This window comes from Onychomys torridus, chromosome 2, assembly GCF_903995425.1.
Source record: "Onychomys torridus chromosome 2, mOncTor1.1, whole genome shotgun sequence".
Taxonomy (NCBI): domain Eukaryota; kingdom Metazoa; phylum Chordata; class Mammalia; order Rodentia; family Cricetidae; genus Onychomys; species Onychomys torridus.
This window is the reverse complement of record NC_050444.1, coordinates 69,096,557-69,114,788: the sequence shown is the minus strand read 5'-3', so window position 1 is coordinate 69,114,788 and position 18,232 is coordinate 69,096,557. Positions and strand designations below refer to the sequence as shown.

Genomic DNA, 18,232 nt, shown 5'->3' with positions numbered 1-18,232 from the left:
AGGACCTCTGGAAGAACAGTCAGTGCTCTTAACCTCTGAGACATCTCTCCAGCCCCTTTTCTTGCTTTTTTTTTTCAGAGCTGAGGACTGAACCCAGGGCCTTGCACTTGCTAGGTAAGTGCTTTACTACTGAGCTAAATCTCCAACCCCTCTTCTTGTTTTTTAAAGCTTCATTTATTCCAGCTTTTTTTAACAGTGCACAAGACTTGCCTGGCTTCGATTTTACTGTATTTTACTTCTCAGCTCTGAGAAAGAAGACATGAAAAGTTCCTCAAGAGGGCGCCCTGCTCTAAGATTCCTCAAGAGGGCGCCCTGCTCTAAGATTCCTCAAGAGGGCGCCCTGCTCTAAGATTCCTCAAGAGGGCGCCCTGCTCTAAGATTCCTCAAGAGGGCGCCCTGCTCTAAGCTTCCTTAAGAGGGCGCCCTGCGCTAAACTTCCTCAAGAGGGCGCCCTGCTGTAAATTCCCTGCCATTTTTTCTTTTAAGGAAAAAAAAGTGCTCAGTTAGAGGAAAAAAAAAAAAACAAAAAACAAACAAACAAAAAAAAAAAACCGGTATGATACTTCATACCAAAAAATAAGGCTTGACCTTTCCAAGCATAACATTTCAAATATTGCAGAATAATTCATTATGACCTTTTAGAGATATTCAATCAGACAGCCATTTTGGTTGTGGAATCAGAAAACAGGAAGTAGAAGGAAAGTCATAGAGTTGATAGCAGTGACCACCAGGCACAAACAAAGTTCCTGGCATATTTATGTTTCCTGTTATTACTGGGACTCAAACTTCACTACTCACATGGTATATACCAGTAACAGCCACTCCTTCATTCATTCAACAAACATTTGTTAAGCTGTGTTATGAAGCAGGCAGTTAGGACAGAGCTTTTGACATAAATCTTATCATGGTGCCACACTAACGTATGGTGGAAAATGTCTACAGATGAAAAAACTCCCTGCATCTCATGTGTAAAACAAAGTCAACAACAGTGTATAGAATTATTACACATGGGAAAGAAGCAGATAATATCTGAAGAATACTTGAAACACTACACTACGTGGTTGCCTAGCAAATGTTAGCTAGGATTATGAATGGTTTTTCAGAGTAGGTTTCTCATCAAACCTGGACCTTCTCAGGACTAACCTGGCCAGTAAGACAAACACAGATGGTGAGGTGGAGTGAAGGACGGCGGTGATAAAGGGTGGCACATAGAAAGGTTTGGTCATCGTTATTTACAGTGCAGCTAGTGACTAAGGAGAGAACCAAGAGCAAAGATAGTTGGAGTGGTAAAGATAATGGCTTCTGGTTTTCTCAAAAGGAGGAGCATGTCTATGCTCTACCGATTACAACACAGGGCCAAGGGGAAGCTGACTGGTGCTCCGGGGAGGAGTCAGCTCTGTGAACAGGTGAGTTTCTCTAGTTCTGGAAGACAGAGTCCTGTCAGGTGTTCTAATGACAGCTGGGGCCAATAATTTACTTGGGCCAATGTTAACCTCCTGGGTTTCATAAACAAGCATTTATGAAATGCCAATTATCTGCAAACTCAATCTCTGCAAATAAGCAAAGGGCCACAGAATTTTCAGAACTAAGATGAGAAAGGTTGGGCGTGTGGTTCAGTGTGGAGTGCACATACAAGAACAAGGATTTAACTCCCAGCAGAGAAGAGAAAAATCAATTTCTTTTTAATGCTTTTATTACTTTTTGTGTGTGTATGTGTTATATGTGTGGGTACAGATTTGTGTACATGTACACATGTATTTTTAGGTGCCTAAGCATACATACTTGTATGTGTGTGTGTAAAAACTACCACTGTTTTGGAAGCATGCATATAATTATTTAATCTGCGTAAGAATGCTGTGAAGATTTTTGAGTAAATTACTTTGCATTTAAATTTTTTGTTTTAAGAAAATAAAAGATAACTGGGATTGGGAATATGATCAGTTGCCAAAGTGCCCTGCAAGTATGAGAACTTGAGTTTGATCTCCAGGACCCACAAAAACCAATGCTGATTGTGGAGGCATGTTCCTATGATCCCAGCATGGTGGAGACAGGAGGACCCTGGGGCTTGCTGTCTGTCTGTCTAGATGAACGAACCAGCTGAGCTCCTGCCTTAGTGAGAAACTGTCTCAAAAATGGAGCTGGAAAGTGATTAAGAAAAGATACCTGATACTGACCTCTGGCTTCTGCATGCATGTCCACATATGGGCATGCACACCTCTGTACACCTATGCATAACACAAATGTGTAGATACATATACACTCCCCACACAGGATAAAACATAACAATTACAGGTAATGCTATTTTTGCCTGTTCAACTCCTTTTCTCCCTCTTTGAACTGACTGGGTGTTTCTCAATCAATTTTTTCATATTTTATCCATACAAACATGTATATTAATAAACTGGAAGGTACTATCTTTATAGAAATGGTTCTATTTGAGTCACTGGCCATATCTGACTCAAAGAAATGTATTTCAAGGTTTTTCCAGGTTGCTCTGGTTCATACATCTTCACTAGGGAAGTATCCTGTTATAGGAATATATTCCTTTAGAGGAATACTTAGCCCATTTCTCACTTTTCACAATCAGTGCTATAATGAATCGTTTTGTAGATATCTCCTGGTAAGTGTATAAGAATTTCTGGGCTCTCTTGAAGAGCAGCTCCAATTTGCATTCCCAGCAGAAACATGAGAATTCTTGTTTCTCTATAACTTTTCCCATTTGGTTTTGTCAGTGTGTTGACTCTGGCCAATCTCATTGGTACATACAGCTATTTTGATCATAAATTTGATCTGCACTTCTTAGTTGAGGTGGAATATTTTGTTGACTATTTGTTTCTTCTTCTGTGGATAGCCTTTTTGTATTGTTTTTTAATTTGAGAACTCAGCTATTAGTCTTTTTTGCTGGAATATTTTTACACACTCTTGAGTACCATTCTTTTCCTTTCCTTAGGCTCTTTCACTAAGAATGAGCTAATATTCAGAATGGTATTAGCGCCTCTGCCCTTTATCTTTTATTTATTCCTTTGTGTTCATTCAATTTGTTCTTTGTAACTTTATACACATATTTAATACATCGTGTCTACTTTCTTTCCTTTCTTCTATTCTCTCTCTGTCAATCCTCACTCCTCCCCACAGGTCTTCTTCCCACACTCATGCCTTTTTGTTTTGTTTTCTGACTCAGTGATTTTAACCAGGATCATCTGTGTGGCCACTGGTTTGGAAATATCATGGTACCAATCTGAACCCTAAATATTAATGTGTACACCTATAGGCAAACGGCACTCTCAACCTTAATCACAGAAATTTTTCTTTGCAGTGAACTGTGAAGAATGCAGACTTATGAAAGTTCAAGATGTTTAGAATAAATGATGGTTGAGTGCTTGCCTAAATAGGACATTTATACATCCTGTCTACAGCCTAGAGAACACTGGAGAAGAGAGAGAAGGAAGAATGTAAGAGCCAGAAGACAGGAAGAAGGGCAGGGAAATGTCAGGCATGACATAGTTATTGCAAACAATCTCATAGCAGCTGTGGTAGGCTGCAGTGGGCATGCCAACAGCCAATCATGGATCAGGGAAGGGCTCCTGGCTCTGGTTCTCCCTACTGAACTATTGGCAATTGATGGATTGAGGAACAGTCCTTGCCTTCAGTTGTGAACCAAAATGGTATTGGTTTTCTTCAACATTGAGTTTATTCATGTATTTTGCTGTTTTTGTTTACAAGTAGATTATGATTACTACTATTATTACTATTCTTTATTACTACTACTGCTATTGAGATAGAGTGTTTGCAATTTAGTCCTGACAGACCTGAAAGTCACTATGTAGAGCAGACTGACTCAAATGTGTGGTTATCCTGTTGGCTCAGCTTCCCGAGAGTGCTAGGATCCCAGGCATGTAATTCATGTACAAGTCCTAGCTTCAAGTAGATTTGAAGGCAATTTCTTTACTACTGTTCTTCATCGCCTGTTTTCTTCCTCCACCCCCCTCTGGTTGGCTTCCACCTAACTCCTAGTCTAGGCTACGAAACCGTGGTGGCATTCTTTTGGAGTATTGTCTCCTATGTTGTTAGGGACACCATATGACAGTCATTCAGCTAATGGGCAGCGTTCTAGTCTCAAGGTTGGCTTTTGTCCTGTTCTTGCCAGTTCTCCAAGCATCATTCTTTAGCACTATAGACCAATCTTTGAACATCCTGGTGTATTCTTTGCTTCAATAAAAATATAAAGGCCTTTCAGTCACTCAGTGGGAACAAGGAGTCTTTTCTTGAGCAAGATGTGGCTAAAATCATATTCTTCATGATTCCCATCTGGTGACAGTTAAGTGTTTTGTCACTAACTTCTTACAACATTCGGGACCCTCACTGCACATGTCCTTCCACAAGGCTGTCATGTCCTCTTTACTGAGCCATGAGTACCTTGGCCATTTGCTTTCTCCTCAGTTGAAACAATGCAGCTTCAAATGCTTTTGACTTTGCCACACTTAGAAATAATGAAAAGGCAAATGTTTTCCCAAAAAACATAGTTTGGGACCTATACATTTCTTCCCATTGGCTTCTGGATTCTTGTTCTCTCTGCATGGTCCCAGAACTCCTATAACCCCATTGAACTTGAGGAGAAAATAGCTGTTCACTGACATACACAAATGTTCATATTTTGGTCCATTTATAGGTTTGGACATAATTTTGCTCTGGAAATATTATAACTATATTTATAATAGCAAATATAAATGTAGAGAAGGCATTCTGTCATTTTTCATTCTAAATGTTAACAACATTCGATAAAGATACATTATTTTATATTGAAATAAAAATAACAGAAACATTTGTTATTAATTATAATGATATCTTTATAATTACATATTTATAAACACTCAAGGCATTTGCCATATTAAATTTGAAAAAGAAACACTATCCCTAGGAAGTATATAGGTCACAATTTTTAGTAATCAGTGAAACTTTTCTACAATGACTGCACATGCAAATGAGCTTTGGAAGCACCAAAGTCATGTTCGGAGAGGGTGTATGCCCTGATCTTGGGTGTTGGGTAGGATCAGATGCAAAGCTTTGACCCTGGCTTACTGGGATCACTTCTCAGTGCTAAGCTTGCAGGGAGCAATCTTAAAAAATGAAATACTATCGCCACTGGGACAAAGAGAAGGCTCGCATCATGTGTTCTAAAGGCTGCAGAGTTTCAAAGGACAGCATTCCCTGGATGTCTGCAAACTCCACTTTGTTCACTTGTCACCTGCATCGCCACTCTGGTGAGTGGAAACGAGGGAAACTGACACAAACAAGCCTGTGTGCATGCTATTTGCTGTGCCGTCAGTAGAAAAGCTTTTTATTTCGTAGGGAGTCTTGTGTCTTCTCACAGTATCCCCAGTGAACATGCTACCTTGCAAGAAGAGTAAAAATAAATTCCAGAACAGACAAGGCAGTAAAAGAGTTTTAATTGCTAATATAGTTTACTTGAAAAACAAAGAAAGGACCCTACACTCTCCGCCTCAGGATCAGGAATAGGACGTCTCTCTGGCATTATGTCCAAATAGTGAGTAAGGGGATGTGAAAGGACTCTATTAGCCTATCTGTTAATGAATCTGAAGGGTGAGAAACAGGATTAAGGCAAGATGTCCAAACAGGGCTTCATCTTCCTCTCTGGGCAGGCAGAAGGACAGTTAGAAAAATGATACAGCAATGAGATGAAAGACATGTGCTTGTGGCTGCTAAGCCAGAGTCTCCAAAGCAGAAATAAGAGGTGAGAGGAATGAGGAACTTTCTATTTGGTAGAGAATTTTAAATGGAAACACTGTGTGTTCATTTGGTTGAGACATGTGAGCAGCTGCTTGAAAGTGAATGTGAAGCATTGCCTAACAGCACCCAGCCTACTTGGCTGTGAACATGAACTCTGTGGCAGCCTGGCTTGTTTAACTATGAAGACAAATACTGGACGTAGCTGCTTGCTCTTTCTGAGACAAAGCTGTTAGCTTCATGGTGCTTTTGTTCATAGGATTTCCCTTAAAGGCTTTGACCTATTTTAATGATGATTTGTTGGAGTCTAGCTCCGACCTGTCGAAGGGTTCTTGAGGGGAGGAGAGAGGAATGAGGAAGCATTAGATAGAAATATAGGCGGAGATGACAAGAAAGACAGAGACATAGGACAGCTTCAGGAGGGCCCTGGGTCAATACCCGGCTACCTTGAGATTTATTCTAATGGGCTGTTTATACTCTGCCAAGGGGAGAGGCAAAAGACCTCCCCCTTTCAAGATCGAAGCACAAGGTACAGCCAAATGTAGACTCTTCATAATAACCTGGTAACCATGCCCCCCCTGGCCAAATCATCCCATTATTGCAGTCCTGATGGGTAAAGCAAGCTCAGATTCTCTGACCTTGAGTAAGGTCTTACTAGGGAGCCACTATGGGCCCCCACAATGATTTGATTCAGTCAAAGGCTGATGCTATCCATTGAGAGAGGCAGTAACTGCCTAACCACAAGGAAAACTCTGGAACAATAACTGTCTAGAAAAGCTATTCAGATCAGTAAGCTGAGATGAAAACCATCACTCACACTTCAGGCAGTAAGGGCTAGTCATACTTTCACTAGTTCTTGGCCTCTTGTCAACGCTATGGTGCTAAAATCTGCCATGTAGAAGACTATAGATGCTAGATTAAATACACTCTCCTGTGGTGCTGCAAACCATGGTAACACATTGTTGCTCACAATCAGAGAGCCTGTATAGTTTGTGTTGAACAATAAGGGCCTGTTCTCTAAGAAGAGCAACTGGAATCAACCTGATGAACAAGTTTAGATCACCCAGGTCATTAGTCTTTTATCATTTGGATCTATCATTGCACTAGATATGGGGATGAATCCATCATTGTAGATTGGGCACAAGTAAAATGTATGTTTGTGATGTAGAAGATATCACTATATATGGAACTTGTGTCTGTCTCTTGTCAAGTTGGCCTGTTTCTTTTGTGGTGAAGAAGGCCAAGTTAATGGAGCACTGCATCTGCCTATTCTTGGCAATGATTTATGAAATCTGCTCTTGGACCCATCTTCCATCTTACCACTGTAGACACATCTCAGATTACAATGATACTGTTTCAGTAACTTGTCATACTTTAACTACAAGAAGTCCTTGATTCCAAATTGTTTCATGTTTGGGTTTTGAGACCACCTGTGGTCTGACCATGGTATATCATTTTTCAGGAAGGCCATTCAGCAATGGACCAACAGTTAGGGGGCATTTGATGGACACTTCCTTTTCCATACCATTATCAGCTATATGGGATTATTGAGAGCTGTGACACTTGAAAATCAATTAAAAATATCACTAGTATTATCTCTTGCTTGCTCCTGGCCTATAACTCAAATATGGCTACTGAATGTGTCCTCCCCTAGAGTTCTTTCTTGTGGGAGATGATTGAAAACAAGCATGGTTGGGGATTATATATGCCCATTAAAAACCCCTGTCATTCTATTCTGTCCATTAACAATTAAGACGTTTTCTCCTCCCTAAAAGCCACTTCAGGCTGATTTTGACTGATATATCCTTTAGTGGTACCTTGGCCAAAAAAGGGTATTAGAGATTCAAAATGTATTCTGGTTTATTAATCTGGATCAATTTGTTCAAGTAATATGGTTCTAAATTTTAAAAAATCCACAATGACCACAGTATTGGGTGCTGTGTGCACTGATCTTCCCATAGCAGCCCAAATTATCACAGTAAATTTGTTCCATAGACACACATCCTTCTAGATGGAAGGTACATGTAAGGGTCGTTAGAAAAGAAGGTGAAGTTATATCTATTAGGATGGGACTCATGGGCTGGTGAGATGGCTCAGTGGGTTAAAGACACTTGCTTTCAAGCCTGATAACTTGAATTCAGTCCCTGGAACTCACATGATGGGAGAAGAAAACCAATTCTTTCAAGATGTCTTCTGACCTGCCACAGCACAGGTATGAAGATCAAGGGATAACTTGTGAGGGTTGGCTGTGCTGTGGCACTTATACATAGAAGACAAGACTCACTAGCTTTGTGACTAAAGGGGGAAGGCAACTTCGGGACTTGGGAAGAGCTTCAGACTCTGTAAGACGCAGGGGCAGGAGATCAACTAGTACTCTGTCTTTTGGATCTAGTAATGGACTCTACCACAATGAAGATGGCCTGCACATTAATCAGATAGAAGTGGAGGCTAGAATGACCTACTAGTTTGCCTCTCCCACCCATGTACAAAGAAACATTCCTATCTATGTTGGTAGTTCCTATTCTTCTGCTATGATTGATGTCATCAGTGGGAGGTCCTCAGCAATATAAAACAACATGGATCCATTTACATGTATAGAAGCCCAGGAATGGGCATGTCCCTTTTTAATCTAATGAACACAAATCCATATGCTCCCCCTGGTGCATAAGAAGCCTTAGGGTAGGTCATATGTGCCAAGTGAAGCTGCAAGTGCCTGTGATACTGACTTGTACCTCTTACATGTTTGTATAAAGAACAGAGTAGGCCAGGGTAGATTCCTTAATTGGGTTTGGGGGGCTGTGATGCCAAAGTTCACCATTAAGTTCCCTTGCTTGGGTAATGACAGATGATAAACTGGCCTTGGATTTATATTCTGCATGTCTGAAGTAAGTCTACTACCTCCTATGGTACTTATTCACACTTGACTTAGTCAAACATAGGAGTGTCAACCACTCTTTACCTAGGCAACTTCCTAGGGGAATGTTTGCAGCAAGTAGCTGGAGAGATGAGGTCACGCCTTCATACTGGTTAAAAGAAAATGGAGGACTTCTAAAGCTCAGTGTTGCTCAGCTGTGGTGGGAACTCAGTGGGCACAGCATCCATCTTGCTCTTTAATACTCCCAGGCTTCTTAGAGGCAAAGGAAACCATTGTAAACTCAGAAGCTCAGGCTTTCTGCTGTGTTGTGAATAATAAACTCCTTTGTCTGTGCTCTGGGGTCTAAGGTTTATTTTAAACATCTATGTAATACTAAGAGACCAATTTGTTAGCTTGCATATGGGGCAAAATCAAATTCGAGACCCTTCTTACAATTCAATATTATTGTAGTATGGAGTACAGAGTAAGAAGTTAAAGATAGAACTAAATAGGTAGACAGTCTAGAATAATATGATAAACCCTATTTATCTAGTATTTAAAGTATTCAATTATTATTTTTAAATGAAAGTACATAAACTGGAAATATGAACCATTACATCCTACTTGAAATAAAAACATAATTTCAGTGTATACATAAATGGTTTTGTGTAATGAAAACCAATATGTTTTTAACCTAGACTAGGAGATTACCACCAGCATACAAAACAGAGACTATAAATGCTTGTGTCCTTGGACAATCTTCCTGTCTGAGCTGATTTAAGTGTCTGCTTGTATTTTAGTTTCTTGGTCTTTAGACTGAATTTTTATAGGACAGGAAAGAAAATAGTTATAAAAATCAAGTTACGGAGAGATATGAGTTCACTGAGCTCTAAAAATGAAATTGAATCTGCATTGTTTTTCTCAGTGGCAGATACAGTCTCTCCTTCCTTAAACTTCTGATGGTCAAGTTCTGTGCTTTATGAAAAAGCTTTCTAATTGCTTGTGATGGTAAGTGTATCACTAGCCTACCATCTTGAGCAAATCTTTGGAAACATTTTAAGAAGTTATTTAACAGTTCTAAGCAAAGGCTAAGAAGGATGCTTCAAAGGCAGACTCTGAGCTTTATTTGCTATTTTCCAAGTTTAAGATGCTCATCCATCTGGCAGAGCAGCCAGACCATACACCAGCCAAGAACATCTCTCCTGATTGAAGCAGATCCTGGCTCTCAAAGAGGATTTGACTGAAGGAAAAGCAACATCGTTAGCTGCTCCATGGCTGAACTCTTCTAATATTTCTCCCAATGCCTCCTCCAAGCCTTGGCTCCATCTACTAACTTGGTTTCCATAGGAATAGACAGAGCTATCAAGTGCCACATAGTCAAACAGCACAAGAAAAAAGGTTACTGTAATATATATACACGTATATATATATATATATATATATATATATATATATATATATATACATATATATATATATATATATATATATATATATATGTGTGTGTGTGTGTGTGTGTGTGTGTGTGTGTGTATGCCTTTCTTCTCTATGAAAGGAAACTATGGAGAGATTTCTTTATTCTGAGATGTCCTTATCCAATGCCAGGTTTTTTCATGTGTTTTTCTGGACTATGATAGCATATTTTATTTAGATTATTAGTCTCCTCAGCAGAGAGAATTTTATCTATTGACAAATAACAAAAATAAATGCTAAAAAAGTACAAAAGAATATGATGATCATTTTCATGAGAGCAATTCTATTGTGATTGTGGTGTTCCCTCATTTATTTAGAGTGACACTTTAAAATGACATAGCCTTTTAAAATTAGTTGTATAGCTAGCATATCATGGCATTTTCATAAATATGTGTCATTATACTTTGTTCTCACTTTCCCCGTCCCCAGGTCCCTGGCCCCCTCCTCCCTCCATCTCCACCTGATGCCTTTCTTCTTCCACATAGCCCTAGCTCCTGTTTTCCTAGTACATGCATTCTATCACCCTCTGTATTTCCCACCTCCCTTGAGATCACCCCCTCTCCTCTCATGATCCTCTTTCTAGTTTCATAACTCTCTCTTTCTGTCAAAGTTTTAAATCAAGGTTTTACAAATGAGAGAAAACATGGAGTATTTGACTTTCTGAATTTGGCTTGTTTTGATTAGTAACTCCAAGTTGTATCCATTTTCCTATAAATGCTACAACTTCATTTTCTTTATAGCTGAATACAATTCCATTGTGTACGTGGAGCATATCATTTCTATCCATTCATCTGTTGAAAGACATCTAGACTGATTCTGCTTCCTGGCCATTGTGAATAATCAGCAACAGATATCAGTACACAACTATCCCTGTAGAAAGTTAATCAGAGTCATTTGGATACATCCCCAAGTATAGCTGGGCCATATGGTATTTCTATTTTCAGGTTTTAAAAAAGGGTTATTTTATTATTTATTTATGAATATGTGTGTGTATGACATGTGTGTGCATGTGCCTGTGGAGTCTGGTCTATGAGGTCATTGGATCCCCTGGAGCTAGAGTTATAGGCAGTTGTGAACCACCTGACATGGAGGTTGGAACCTGGCCTGTGATCCTCTGGAAAATCATTAAGCATTCTTTAATTACTGTGCCATCTCTATAGCCCCCATTTTCGGTTTTTTTGAGAGACTTCCATACGGATTTCATTATATAATGATTTCATTTCTGTCAATAAACAAACAAAGCGACTTTCCCCCTTATATCCTTACTAGCATTTTGTTGTTGCTGGCTTGATTTGTTTCTGATGATAGTCATTCTGATTGAGAAGATATGAAATTCTGGTTTTTTTTTTTTTTTTTTTGGGGGGGGGGTTTCAAGACAGGGTTTTTCTGTGTAGCTTTGCACCTTTCCTGGAACTCACTTTGGAGACCAGGCTGGCCTCAAACTGACAAAGATCCGCCTGGCTCTGCCTCCTGAGTGCTGGGATTAAAGGCGTGTGCCACCACTGCCCGGCCGGCCGAGAAGAGATGAAATTTTTTTTTTTTTTTTTTTTTTTTTTTAATGACGGGAACAAAAATATACCTAAAAGCAAAGCTTCTGGAAAAACCATTTGTTCTTCCCTGTCTTGTATCGTTCCTCAAACTTGACCTTGGCCTCCCGCCTGGCCTTGCATTTCAGGGCTGGGTCTCTAAAGACATCCTTGTTGACAACTGTTTTGTCCAAGGGGGTGTCCACAGAGTACCTTGTGGGCCTGAGGTGATTGTAGTTATAAACTTTCACAAAGGACTTGATCTTTGACCTCTTGGCGATTTTCTTCTTGCCCATGGCAGCTGTCACTTTTCGGGGATAGCAGTCAATTCCAGCCACCAGGGCATGGCTGTAAGGGCAGTCTGACGTGCCATCATCAATGTTCTTCACGATGACGGCTTTGCGTCCAGAGTAGTGTCCAGCCAGGACCAGCACCACTTTCCCTGGCTTCATGAACTTGCCCATTTCGACAGCAAGGCGAGATGAAATTTTAAAGCAATTTAAATTTTTTTCTTTTTCTTTTTCTTTCTTTCTTTTTTTTTTTTTTTAGTGTTTTCGAGATAGGGTTTCTCTGTGTAGCTTTGAAGCCTGTCCCAGAACTTGCTCTGTAACCCAGGCTGGCCTTAAATTCACAATCCGCCTGCCTCTGCTTCCTGAGTGCTGGGATTGAAGATGTGCACCACAACTGCCCTGGCTTTAAAGCAGTTTTAATTTGCATTTTCCTGATGGATAAAGGTGTTAGACATTTTCAAGTATTTATTAGCCACTTGTACATTTATTTAAAGATTTTTAAATTTCATTTTTAAATCTGTATATGCACCTGTATCTTGTGTGTGGTTTTAACTATGTGAGTGCAGTTGCCAACAGAGGCCAGAAGAAGGCATTGGATCCCTGCCTTAGTTTAGAGCTGTCCACCCTAGGTGCTGGGAACCAAATTCCCATCTTCTATGAAAGCAGTTTGAGCTCTTAACCACTGACCTATTGCTCAAGCTTCCATTTGTAATTCTTTTGAGAGCTGTCTATTCAGTTCATTAGTCCATTTATTACTGATTGAATGAGTTTTTTTTTAATGTTGGCTTCAGAACATCAACAAGGTATGCATATCAAGGCTTTTGTTACGTGCCTATTACATGGAATGGGAATTCCCACCCTGCCCTTCACATTGGCATAGGAGATAAGATTTGGCCAAATGTAAATGTTATTCCCTACCATAATAAAAAGGTACCAGTCCTCTGACTGAGGTACAGAAAACAATAGCAATAACTCTTTCAAGGGGCATCAGTGAGGGGTCAGCAAAGACTCTTAGGGGAAGCAATGCCTGAGCTGCATTTATCTAAATCACATAAGATAATAAGAAAGAGGAATGAGGAAGGACACTGTGAGCAAGGACAGGAGGTGATTAGAATGAATTCTTTAAGTAGCTGGTGTGTACACTGGTTTAATTATCCTCACGAAATGGCATTTCCAGATCCCCTAACAGTTAGACATCAGTGTGCTAGGATGAACTATATAGATACACTAGGAAAAGGATACAGAATAAAAACCATGATCCTTGGGGTAGGGAAAATAAATATTAAATTAAAGAAGTAAAACTAAAAAGCACTAAGGGTTTTATTATTTTGTGTGTACATGTGTATGGTGCAAGCATATGAGTGTACAGGTCCATGAGCCCATGCATTACATGTGTAGGCCAGAGGAGGACATTAGGTTTCTTCCAAAATTGCTCTCTGCCTCATTCCCTTCAAACAGGGTCTCCCACTGAACCAGAAACGTGTGGTTTTGACTAGGCTGGCTCCTACCCCACCCCCCAAATACTGGGGTTGCAGGCACATACATCCATGTCAGTTTTTGTTTTTAAATGTGGGTTTTGGGGATTCAAACCTGGGTCCTTGTATTTGTACAGCGTGGACTTAGTCAATGAGCAATCTCCCCAAGCTACCACACACACTGAGTTGTAAAGTAGCTGGAAAGCATGGAACTTCAGTCTCTTAGAATCAATCATGCTGTCAAAGCAAAGTAAGCTGGGTGAACTTTATATGATAATCAAACTTCATTTGTCATGTGGGAGGAAACTGAGCTTAGAGAAACCTAGTGGTATGCCTCTGAGTGTGAGGATGATCTGGCTCAGACCCACTCTCATGTTATAGACTGGCTTAAATCCTTCAATATTGCTCGAGGAGCCTAAAAAAAAGTCTAAACTTGGTAGCCCAGCATTCCACATCATCAGCTCTTGCTTACCTTTTCTACCTTCAGCTTCCTATGTCCTTGTCTAGCAAAAATTGTGTCACGAGGAAAGCAGGTAGGCTAAGTGCAGATCTTCAGCTTTCCCTGAGCTCCTTCAAATCCAATCACACAGTCTCATCCCCAGCTCCACAGCAGACCACCTGCTGCAGCTCCCTTCTCTCTCTGATCACAGAGATTTTCCTCTTCAAACTTCTCTTTCCCCATTTGTTACTTTGCCCCAGCACCCAACTCCAGAGTGCTTTCCACTGGAACCTGCAGGCCACTCACTCCTGACAGGGAAGTGGGTGGCCTAACTTTGGATCCTCACTGCTCCCTCCTCTCCCCCTTCTTTGTAGCAGGCTGCTTACTGCAGCCTCTCCTTCCTCTCTGCCCTAATCTCTACTGAATCACACAGATCTTATTCTAGAACCTTCCTCCCCACTCATCCTACTGTCCCAGCTCCCAACTCCAGCAGGCTTTCTCTGGGAAACTGCCAGCCAAGCCACCAAGAAGCAAGTAGGCCAGCTAAGTAGACAGGCCAGCTTCAGACCTTCACCCTCTCTCCTCTCCTTCAAATTCAATCCTCCACCCACACCTCCACCTCCCCCAGCTATGTAATAGATTACCTGTTGTGGACCCTCCTCACACTCTGCTCCCATTCCCAGGGGACTAAACAGGTCCTTGTGGAATGGCTTGCTTTCCTCTCTCTTGTAGATTCTCTCAGCACCCCCCGCCAGCACATCCCCATTCCTAAGTGTCAGCTCCCAATACCTAGAAACATGATTTTACCTGGAAGCTCCTGTGGTATCCTGATCCTCAAAGAATTTCCTACCAGGCAAAACACAGCCACCAGAGAGGGTAACAGAAACCAAGGGGGGGGGGGAACCACCCAACAAAGACAAGACCAGATATCAGCATCTAGAATTACAATCTTCCCAAACTCAGATACATGGATGCCAGATAAACACACAATCAATAACAGCAAGAACAGTATGTCTCCACGAGCGCCTAGCAAGCCTCCTATAGTAGGCCCTGAGAAATGCAGCCTAGCTGAGGCACAAGACAAAGGCTGTAGAACATCCTTTATGAATATGATATGAGGTCTTAAAGAGGGAAGGAATAAATCCCTGAAAGAAATATATGAAAATGAAAACAGTGAAAGGAAATTTATAAGACATTTTAAGACCTGAAAGTGGACATAGAATAAATAAAGAAAACCCGAACAGAGGGAAATTTGGAAATGAAAAATTTAGGAACTTGAACAGGAACCACAGAGGCATGCCTTACAAACAGAACACAAGAAAAGGAAGACATGAAAAAAGAAATAGCCACATCCGTCAAAGAAAATGTTGATTCTAAAAAAAAAAAAAAAAAATCATGGAACAAAAAACATTCAGGAAGTTTGGGACACTATGAAAAATTTAAATCTAAGAATCACAGAAATAGCAGAAGGAGAAGAATCTCAGGTCAAAGGCACAAAAAATGTTTTTAACAAAATCATAGGAGAAAATTTTCCTGACCTAAAAGAGACCTGACCATCAAGGTACAAGAAGCATAAAGAACACCCAACAGCCTAGGCCAGAAAACAAAGTCCCCTTGGCACATAATCATCAAGATACTAAATGTACAGAACCAAGAAAAATACTAAAAGCTGAAAGGGAAAAAGAATAAGTAACATATAAAGGCAGACATATTAGAATAACACTTGATTTCTCAATAGAGACTCTAAAAGCCAGAAGGGGCTGGATAGACTCTAAGCAACCACAGATGCCAGCTGGGACTACTATACCTAGCAAAACTTTCAATCATGATAGATGGAGAAAATATGACATTCGATGATAAGACCAAATTTAAGCAGTATCTATGTACCAGTCCAGGAGGAAAACTCCAACTTGAAGAATTAAAACAAACCCAAGAAAACACAAGGAATAAATAATCCCAGACCAAATGAATGAGGGAAATATACACATACTACCACAATAAAATAATAGAAATCGAAGCCAGGCGGTGGTGGCACATGTCTTTAATCCCAGCACTTGGGAGGCAGAGCCAGGTGGATCTCTGTGAGTTTGAGGCCAGCCTGGTCTACCAAGTGAGTTCCAGGAAAGGCGCAAAGCTACACAGAGAAACCCTGTCTTGAAAAACAACAACAACAAAAATAGAAATCGATAAACACTGTTTATTGATACCTCTAAATAGGAATGGTCTCAAATTCTCCAATAAAAAGACACAGACTAACAGAATCAATAAAAATACAGGATCCATCCTTCTGCTGTATCCAAGAAGCACACCTTAACATCAAGGATAGACATCACCTCAGGGTAAAAGGATGGAAAAAATATTCTATGAAGCAAGAAGATGGTGAGGTCATTTTAATATCTGACTAAATAGATTTTAAACCAAAACTAATCAGAAGTGATAGGGTAGGACACTTCATACTCATCAAAGGAAAAACCCACCAAGAGACACTGCAGTTCTTAACATCTGTGCACCAAACACAAGGCCACCCAAGTTCATAAAAAAAAAAAAATACAACTACAGCTTAAACCACATATTGACCCTCACACAGTGACAGTGGGAGACTTCAGTATCCCACTTTCACCAATAGACAGGTCATCCAGACAAAAACTAAATACAGAAATGTCGGAGCTAACAGACGTTATAAAATCAAATGGACCTAACAGATATCTACAGAACATTTCACCCAAACCCAAAAGACTATATCTTCTTCTCAGCAACTCATAGAACTCTTGGGGCAACTTGAACCAAGCAAGTGAAAGACTTGTATGACAAAAAGTTCAAGTCTTTGAAGAAAGAAATTGAAGAAGGTATCAGATGATGGAATGATCTCCTATGCTCAAGGATTGGTAGGATTAATATAGTTAAAATGGCCATTCTACCAAAAGCAATCTACAGATTCAATGCAATCTTCATCAAAATTCCAACACAATTCTTCATAGATCTTCACAGCTGAAACAGTAAGTTTCAGCTTCATATGGAAAAACAAAATACCCAAGATAGCCAAAACAATCCTGAACAATAAAAGAACTGCCAGATATTTCAAGCTGTACTACAGAGTAATAATAATAAAAATTGCATGGTATTGACACAAACACAGACATGTTGATCACTGGAAGTGAGTTGAAGACCCAGACATAACACATAGATACCTGATTTTTAATAAAGAAGCCAGAAATATACACTGGGAAAAACTAGCATCTTAACAAATGGTGCTGGTCAAATTGGATGTCTGTATGTAGAATGCAAATAGATTCATGCTTATCACCCTGGACAAAACTCAGGTCCAAGGGGATCAACATAGGGTCAAGTACACTGAGCCTGATAGAAGATAAAGAGGGAGTAACCTTGAACATTGGCACAGGAAAACACTTTCTGACCAGGCACAGGCAATAAGATCAGCAATTAATAAATGGGACTGCATGAAAATGAAAAGCTCCAGTATGTCAAAACAAAACAAAACAAAAAACCCACTGACATTCAGACAAAGCAGCAACCTACAGAATGGGAAAAATATTTTACCAACTCCATTAATATCTAAAATATATAAAGGACTAAAAAAAAAAAACCCTAAATATCAAATGACCAAATAATCCAGTTTAAAAAATGGGGTATAGAACTAAACAGAGAATTCTCTAAAGACAAAATCCAAATGACTGAGAAACACTTAAAGAAATGTTCAACATCCTTAGCCACCAGGGAAATGCAAACGAAAATGACTTTGAGATTCCATCCTACACCCGTCAGAATGTCTACAATGAATAGAGCAAGTGACAGGTCATGCTGTTGACGATGTGGAGCAAGGGGAACACTCATTGCTTGCTGTGGGAGTACAAACTTGTACAGCCACTATGGAAATCAGTGTCATGGTTTCTCAGGAAGATGGATCTCCAGATCCACACACTACCTCCAGATCCAGCTATTACCACTCTTGCACATATACTCAAATGACATTCCAGCCAACCACAAGGACACTTTCTTAGTCATGTTCATTGTGGCTTTATTAATAATAGCCAGTAATTAGAAACAACCTAGATGTACCCCCAACAGAAGAACTGATGAGGAAATTGTGGTGCATTTACACAATAGAGTATTACTTAGATCTTACCAAAAATAAAAAATAAAATCATGAAATTCATAAGTAAATGGATAGAATTAGAAAAAAAATTATCCTGAGTGAGGTAACCCAGACTCAGAAAGACAAATATGGAATATATTTTCATATATGTTGATATTACCTGTTAAATCAATGATAACCAATCTACAATCCATAGAATCACTGAGGTTAATCATAGAGAAGGGACTGGAGGGGTACAGACAGATGTCCCTGGGAAAGGGAAATAGAATAGATAGGTGGGGTGGGAGAGGATGGAAACAGGAGGATCAACTAGACA

General features: G+C 39.9%; 2 protein-coding genes across 6 annotated transcripts in view; both read right to left on the bottom strand.

Moving 5' to 3' along the window:
- Positions 1 to 18,232, bottom strand: part of Invs (inversin) — a 163,143-nt gene that overhangs the window by 67,689 nt on the left and 77,222 nt on the right. The gene's annotated exons all lie outside the window — the stretch shown is intronic.
- LOC118578450 (60S ribosomal protein L27-like) lies at positions 11,620 to 12,069 on the bottom strand. The gene has a single exon (XM_036179401.1). The coding sequence runs from the start codon at positions 12,060 to 12,062 to the stop codon at positions 11,652 to 11,654; it is 411 nt and encodes a 136-aa protein (XP_036035294.1). The 5' UTR covers positions 12,063 to 12,069; the 3' UTR covers positions 11,620 to 11,651.